Source organism: Rhagoletis zephyria, unplaced genomic scaffold (assembly GCF_001687245.7).
Source record: "Rhagoletis zephyria isolate East Lansing unplaced genomic scaffold, Rhagoletis_zephyria_1.1 Rzeph_scaffold_02174, whole genome shotgun sequence".
NCBI classification, from domain to species: Eukaryota; Metazoa; Arthropoda; class Insecta; order Diptera; family Tephritidae; genus Rhagoletis; species Rhagoletis zephyria.
In genome coordinates this window covers 83,984-92,129 of record NW_016159258.1, presented here as the reverse complement: position 1 = coordinate 92,129, position 8,146 = coordinate 83,984, and the positions used below count along the sequence as shown (strand labels likewise).

Here is an 8,146-nt window from a genome sequence, read left to right as displayed (position 1 = left end):
CCATATTCATCTGTCTACGGACATTTCTAGTTAAAAAAAAAAAAAAAAAAATTTGCAAGATTTTTACAAGCTTTTTATTTGATAGGGATCGAGAATCGCTGAAAAAATTAGAGGATTAAGCTACGAAAAATTAATCATTTTATATATTCGGCATGTTTTAAATGAAAGGCTTGTGTGAAAGTTAATTATATCCAGAGCGGAATGTTTTAGAAAATATAACCAAATTAGGAGAAAAGTGACAATTGGAGTAAGTTTTCGCGAGCCCACACGAAACGAGTAGAAAGCCAGGCAAAGAATAGAAAAAAAGGTAAACGTGAACGGAGCCGCGAAAATTCCAAATTTGGGAAAATCTCGAAAAGCGGTTTAGGCAACTGATCTGAAGAAGCGCCAGAATAGAAGATTCGAAATAAAATTGTCGGTCAAGGTTTAACGCCGGCACCCCTTGTTGGTATTAGGTCGCAAACGAGAGGTAGTTAATTGTAGGTCCTTGACTTCTTATCACCGCTGCAATACATACACACAAAGACACATCCCAGAATGGCCGGCAAATCCAGACCGAATTTGAAGTTCACGCTTCATAAGGAACCCGAGCCGGAAATGTAGGTGTCCAATTTTGGTTAATACCCCTTCAATCTCTTCACATAATAACAATATTATTTATTTGCAGTGTGCCACCACGGAATTTAGACTCGAGTACCACAATTAAAATTGGTGATCGAACCTTCGAAATTAATGCTGACAGCTTAGAGAAAATCGCAGATTTGGGTCGTGGTGCATATGGCGTTGTAGAAAAAATGCGACACGAACAGACTGGCACGGTTATGGCTGTAAAACGTATCACAGCAACTGTAAATCGAAAAGAACAAAAACGCTTACTAATGGATTTAGATATTTCCATGCGTTCGAGCGATTGTCCCTACACAGTGCATTTTTATGGAGCACTCTTTCGAGAAGGTGACGTTTGGATATGTATGGAAGTAATGGATACGAGCTTAGACAAATTCTATCCGAAGGTGTTCAAAAACAATTTAACTATGGAGGAAAGCGTTTTGGGAAAAGTACGTACATAGCTAAAATGAGTATTGATATTTTAAGGAATTTATTGTATTGAATTTTTATTACAGATTGCCATGTCAGTCGTGAATGCACTACACTACCTGCACGCACAACTTAAAGTTATTCATCGCGATGTGAAGCCGTCAAATATTTTGATCAATCGCAGTGGTGAAGTGAAGATGTGCGATTTTGGTATCTCTGGTAAGTAATGTAAACAAACGGTTGCTTATGACTGACACGTATTATTACGCAACCATTGCGTATAAAGAAACTAAGTAAAAGTAATTAGCATTCCGAATTGCTTTGCATAAAAAAACTTACTTTAAATAATTCTTTTGACAGGTTACTTGGTTGATTCTGTTGCTAAAACGATCGATGCTGGCTGCAAACCATACATGGCACCCGAGCGAATTGATCCAACAGGCAATCCTGCTCAATATGACATACGTTCTGATGTCTGGTCGCTGGGTATCAGTATGATTGAAATGGCAACTGGCCGGTTCCCTTATAACTCCTGGAAAACGCCTTTTGAGCAGTTAAAACAGGTATTTTTGTAAACTGATTGTGCAATGTTGCTCTTTAATCATCAACAAATGTTTTTAGGTCGTGAATGAGAGTCCACCACGTCTTGAACCTGGCAAATTTTCACCCGAGTTCGAAGACTTCATAATTAAGTGTTTGCAGAAAAACTATACAGCGCGTCCCAATTATGAACAACTGCTTAAACACGACTTTATTGTTGAGCACATAGAGCGTGATACAGATATTTCGGAATTTGTGTCGAGAATATTGGATTTGCCGGAATAATCTGTTCATGCGCGAGCAGTATATTTTCACTAAAGCTTCAATGCATCTAAATTGTAAACTAAAATAGTGGTTAAGTAAACGATTAAACAAAAGCGATTAAATTTCCTTGAGGCCTTCACAGAAATTTATCGCAGTGAATTGATAACAAAAAAAAATAAAATAAAAATATGAAAATAAAATAAATGGATTACAATTTGAAGTAGAGCTATGTATTATAACAATGTCTTCACACTAAGTGTACCAGATGTTAATATGTAAGAGTCAAATACTGCTTTATATTCAAAAACTGTTGCCTTATTGAAAAATGTTTATGTTTTATATTAAAAATCATAAAATTATAGTAAATGTAATGAAATGGTTGCTAGAATCTAAAATAAATTACTAAATATTCACAAATAAAAAAGGAAAATAACGCAGCCATAACTTTAATATGTTGTCAGAAGTTAAAGTGCCTATTTAAATTTTAATACAGAATTGTTATCATGCAGAAATAGAAAACCTTTAAATATGTTAAAAAAAAATCTAAAAAAGGAATCGAAATAAAAAATTAAGTACACGCATATATGCGAAGTTGTTAAACGGTAAAATAAACTAAAAGCAAACAAATATGAAATAAAATACATAATGTGCTACTCGACACAAGACTTACAGGCATTACCTTTGAAATTTCAGTTAAACATCCTCGTACGGGAACTAAAAACTCAAACTCTGTAACATATGCATATAGAAGGCAAAATTGCTTCGGCGCATTGCATTATTTTCAGCGCCTATTGTTCATTTGTCCTGTCAATGTGCCTGTCACTTTATGCAACTTTTTAAAGTGTACTACCACCCAAACACCTAAAAACATTCTTAATTGTAAGTACGATTCTAAATTACTGGAATATTTATACAACGCAAAAAAATCAACCTTATTTTCTATTTACTTCGAATTCATTCCGAAACAAACTTCAATAGTCACATCAAATCCAATTGTAGCTATGAATTTTGCTGGACGTCTGCAGTTCCGGCGTCTTTTGTGTTTGATAGTGCGTCAAAACTTCAATCGCGAGTGTGAAAATGCAATCAATGCACAAATACAACTGGAATTGAAATCAAGCTACGATTACTTAGCCATGGTTTGACGAATATTTTTTATCACTTTATCGAGATTAAGCGCATTTGATAGACAAATAAACTTTAATTTGTTACAGGCATACCATTTTGACCGCTCCGATATGGCTTTACCCGGCATATATGGATTTTTCAAGGCTGCTAGCGATGAAGAACGTGAACATGCTGCAAAATTCATGGAATACATGAACAAAAGAGGTGGCACAATACTGCTACAGGATCTACCAGCTCCAAAATTTAAGTTTACGACACTTAAAGCAGCGCTGGAAGAAGCATTGGATATGGAGAAAACGGTCAATGAGGTAAGCAATGAAATTTATAGAGATGATCAAGTGTGGTTATTTGGAGGGTTAAATGTTTCTCTTCAAGTCCCTGTTGGCACTACATGCTTTGGCAAGTAAGCACATTGATCCTCAACTATGCGATTTTCTGGAGACACATTTCCTCGCCGAACAAGTGGATGCACAAAAACAGTTGGCCGATTATATAAGGCAAATCGAACGCTGTGAAAAAGAGTTGGGTGTGCATATATTTGATAAAGACATTAAAGGAAAGGAAATGCATTAGGCTGTTGGAAATTGCTATGGAGCAAATGAACGGAATACGGCTCTTATAACGAATACTGCAGTATTTGTTAAAAAAAGAAAAATAAAATAAACCAGCTTGCTTGTGTTTGTGTGATATCCGCATAACTTCCCTGCAAACCATTTTTTCAGAGTATTCTGAATTGTAGAGAAATTTTTAAGAATTCGTAAAGATCTCATCCGATTTTTTGCCGAATTTTCTAAAATTAATTAAACTGTGCACACTTCGATTCTCTTACGAAATTTCGGAAGAAAAGCGGTAAAGCAATGAAGATTCGTATAAAAATCGTAACAGAAATGAGATACTCCTAAAGATTTCGTTAAGATTTCAGGAACTTTGGTTTGCAGGATTCTTTATGTGTTTAAGGTTAAAATTTTATGTACATAAAATCTATTGTCAATTTAATTTATTTTAATGTCGAATTATGATATGTGAGGAGATATACAATACGTTAAGTAAATGTGATAAGGATACTGACTGAATTTATTTCTGAAAGGCGTACGTTGAAATAGTACCTAACCCTAGAATCGTAAGACGGTTTTACCCTACGTACTACACCGTTACGTACTACGCCGCTTAGGTATGTTATTTTAAATAAATGTTTAATAAAAACTTAATCGATTAATTATCTACTTGTTTATACAACAAAATAATAAAGAAAGCACTGCGGAGCGCACAAGGCGACAGGGAATAACGGTAAAAAGTAACGGAACTTTATGCGGCGTACACGTATAATTTACATATATTACGAAAGTGTTAAAAAAAAATCAAAAATAAGGGCTGTTTCCAGCTCCAAAGAAAAAAGTGAAAAATTAATATCAAATGAAACAAGAAATATAAGAGATTTTATGTTGTTGTTGTAGCAGCATACAAATTCCCCAAAGACTTTTTGGGGAGTGTTGCTGGAGTGACAGTCCTTGGCCAGATATAAATCTGGGTCGTTCCGGTTACGTAGACCCGACTGTCGTGGGAACGTAATGGGAAAGAGATTTTATTCTACACTCTCGTTTCATTTCCAATAATTATTCAGCACTATCACTGAACCCAGCGATATGTGCTGTTTTGTATTCCTCCTAAATTCGCGGATTTTCGATTTCAGTGACCTAGTAAAATTTGCTACTTGGTATTTTTGTAGAACATTTTGACACTCTAACTTCTGTTAAAAATATATATACATATATATATTCTAAAAGAGTTGCCTTAGCAAACACTGGGCTTGTTTGAATTTCAATCACATCCGCAGCAAATAGTGCATATATTAAGGCGCAATATTTACATAACTTCCTCTGGCGGGGCCACATATAGAGTCTTCTAATTGTATATCTTTGATATGGTGCCTACAACGAGGTTGCTATCTAGACTTGGTTGATATCTAGAATTTACCATAAATAGTTTTGCTACATTTATAGTATATAAATGGAGGTCTGGACATATAACATTGCAAGTTGAGAAAAGCGTTGTAAAATAATTATGGCAATCGCGTATGGTTCCCATAAAATTCATTCGATGAAAAGCAACACTGAATTCATGTTGTTTACCGGATTCGCCAGCAACCCGGTTTTTCGTTCTTATCAATACAGCCATGCAATACAGCGAAAGGAACAGCTGTCTTTCCACCATAGGTGTTAAACAACTTAAAAACCTTACGTTTATTTATATCGATAACAACCTTTATCTCCAACAGTATTTTTTTATAATTTCATTTAATTTATATGTGCAATAAAATTGTATGTATTTTGTGAAGTGGCTATCGCACAATTTGCTAAAGTTCATTGTTGAACGCACTACCGGCTCATATTAACGCCTAGCTCTAAAGTCAACCAGCAAAAATGTCACAACGTTCGATTTTCCTACTTTCCTCCTCCCGTGTTCATGGCCATGAGTTTTTGGAGCACGCAAAGGAACAATTAATTGATTTTCTATCAAAGTAAGTCATAATTGTTATATCAAAAGTAAAGTATTAACCCAAAGCTTCACATTTGTAGACGCAATGTAAAAACGGTGCTCTTCATACCATACGCCCAAAAGGATCACAATAAATATACGGAACTTGTTGACAAGACACTCTCACCCTGGGGTTATCAAGTTGAAGGTTTGCACACTAAGCCGAATCCCATACAGGCTGTGCTACAAGCAGATGCTATCTTCATTGGTGGTGGCAATACGTTTGTACTACTGAAAGCGCTCTACGATCAAAATTTAATCCCTATAATTCGCGAACGTGTGCTGCAAAAAGGTGTGCCCTATGTAGGTTCGAGTGCTGGCACAAATGTGGCAACGCGTTCTATACATACAACAAATGATATGCCAGTGGCTTTTCCGCCAACATATGATGCCTTACGTCTGGTGCCGTTCAACATTAATCCTCATTACTTGGATCCAGATGCATCGACACTTCACAAAGGCGAGACGCGTGATGAACGTATAAATGAATTTATAGATTACCACCAATTACCGGTTTTGGGTTTGCGCGAAGGCACAGCATTGTTGGTGGAGGGCGATAAGGCCACTCTAGTAGGAGATCGTAATGCGAAGTTGTTTTTGCCGTAAGTAAAGTAAAGTTATTTATTTGATAAAAAGTGGAAGTATTATAAGAAAGGAGTACGCAATATTTCGCCCCTATTCCAGAAGCATGAATGTGCGAATTTATCAGTTTTGAGTTGACCTTTGGATGCTCTATGTTATACCAAAACCAAGAATACCAGGCGTGCACGGAAACCACATATTTTACAATTTCACTTGCATAAATGTACTTAAGTCTCGTAAAAAAACTTTCAAAGTTGATTTCTCAAAATTTTAATTTTTACACATTCGTGCTTCTGGCATACGGGCGACGATTTGTATACTTTCTTATATTTTTTACAACTTTAGTTTTGCTCTTAACGATTTCTTTTCTTTTTTTCTAGAAATAAACTGCCTATCGATTTCGCGCCAAAAGCTGACCTCAGTTTTTTACTAAATAAATCTTGATAAAGTGAAACATTTACTACAAAAGGCGCTGATTAATCGCGGGTAAAATTTTTAAAATTGAAAATTATGAACAATAGTTAAACTGTTGCTTGAAATTTTAAAAATTAAAAAGCATTTAGTAAATTGTACGAAGTTACACACACACACAAATGCATATATATATGCTGCTTAATATGGTTATTATGACTGTTATTCTTGTGTAAGCTTTTATAAATAAATATACAGTATCGGTCATATCTATAGCACGCCATTTCAAGGTGATATTGTGTGCCACTTATGTTTATTTATATATTTTTAAGAATTTTCCATTCAAATATAGTAGATTCTCAGACAAACCCCATATAAACCCAAGTTTAACAATTTGTAGAAAACTACAAAAAAGTGCAACAAATTTTCACCTAAATTTCATACTTTTTTCTCGGAGTGTTTTTGGAGTTTTTTTTAGTACGCAGTTTTTTAGCCTCTTCAATTTTAGTCTGATAACATAATATGCAAGTTTCAAGTGGCTAAAAGTTACCGTTAATTTTTTATTTTTTTCATATTGTTTTTGTGGTTTTTTTACACACCTTTCCTCTTTCAAAAATATACAATTTCATAAAATTTCAATGTCTATTTATCATATTGCTCAAGTGTTAGACGATCTAGAGTTCATATGCATAAGTAGCCCATTACGCCCATTTGGGTACTTAATGTTGACATTATAGCCAATGTTTATATGTAAAAATAAAATTTTTTTAAAATGCTATAATCAAAAAATAAAAATAAAACTGTTTACTTATTTTTTGTTGTTTGTTTTTTTTTTTATACGTTGTACATTAATGTAAAAAAGGTACAATTAAAGCCCATAATAAGACGGAAGAAATACATTTTTTTCATTAATTTTCGTTAAAAGGTTTCCAAGATACAGCACTTTTAAGAAAGGTATGTATGACGTTTTTTTTAAATTTAATTCCCCGTGTAAATAGGTAACTCTACGTCATATCTGCAAAATATGCTGCACGTATATTCATGTCACCTAGACCTTCAATCTTTTCAACTTTCATCCAAGTCCTGAGAATTCGCGCACAGAGGTGGCCGCGGTGACATGAAATGACTCACTGAAATGAAACTGAGGTTGTGGTGCTATCCATAATTGACCCATTAATAACTTTTCCATACGCACAAGGATGCTACATAACTTAACAAGTGGATATAATTTCTAAGCAATTTCTTGTATTGATTTATAAAAATCCGCTTGAAAACAAAGCATATTGATATTTTCTTCCTTTCCAATAAACTCTGTTCGGTCTATTTAAGTGAAGCGTGGTGCACGTGGTGGCTGCTGGCAGTATACTTAAATCATTTCCCTTGTACTTTGTAATAAAATAAAATTCGTATTATAAATTTTATATATTTTTTTAAACATTAAAAATTTGCTTTTATTTTTAGACACTTCAATTATTCTAAATTTACATAACTGATCATGCATACACATATAAGTGTTGTACATATACATATATGTTAGTGTTTGGCCGAGCTTCTCCTCCGATTTGTGGCGTGCGCCATGTTGCCACACAAAGGGGAGGGACCTAAGATTTACGCCGACTCCGAGCGGCGATTGTATTTTTCTGAGAAA

General features: G+C 34.5%; 3 protein-coding genes across 3 annotated transcripts; all 3 read left to right on the top strand.

The window, feature by feature from the left end:
- Positions 1–39: 39 nt before the first annotated feature.
- Positions 40–2,046, top strand: LOC108366167 (dual specificity mitogen-activated protein kinase kinase 3-like). The gene is made up of 5 exons (XM_017620485.1): positions 40–599; positions 668–1,058; positions 1,125–1,257; positions 1,399–1,601; positions 1,660–2,046. Exons 1-5 carry the CDS (start codon positions 538–540, stop codon positions 1,861–1,863), a joined length of 993 nt encoding a protein of 330 aa, XP_017475974.1. The 5' UTR covers positions 40–537; the 3' UTR covers positions 1,864–2,046.
- A 540-nt stretch (positions 2,047–2,586) lies between these two features.
- On the top strand, positions 2,587–4,352 carry Fer3HCH (Ferritin 3 heavy chain homolog). Its single transcript, XM_017620486.1, has 4 exons — positions 2,587–2,721; positions 2,821–2,981; positions 3,057–3,278; positions 3,346–4,352. The coding sequence occupies exons 2-4, from the start codon at positions 2,844–2,846 to the stop codon at positions 3,541–3,543; spliced, it is 558 nt and encodes a 185-aa protein (XP_017475975.1). The 5' UTR covers positions 2,587–2,721; positions 2,821–2,843; the 3' UTR covers positions 3,544–4,352.
- An 806-nt stretch (positions 4,353–5,158) lies between these two features.
- LOC108366166 (probable alpha-aspartyl dipeptidase) lies at positions 5,159–6,808 on the top strand. Its single transcript, XM_017620484.1, has 4 exons — positions 5,159–5,183; positions 5,246–5,488; positions 5,547–6,107; positions 6,468–6,808. The coding sequence occupies exons 2-4, from the start codon at positions 5,391–5,393 to the stop codon at positions 6,529–6,531; spliced, it is 723 nt and encodes a 240-aa protein (XP_017475973.1). The 5' UTR covers positions 5,159–5,183; positions 5,246–5,390; the 3' UTR covers positions 6,532–6,808.
- Positions 6,809–8,146: the final 1,338 nt, after the last annotated feature.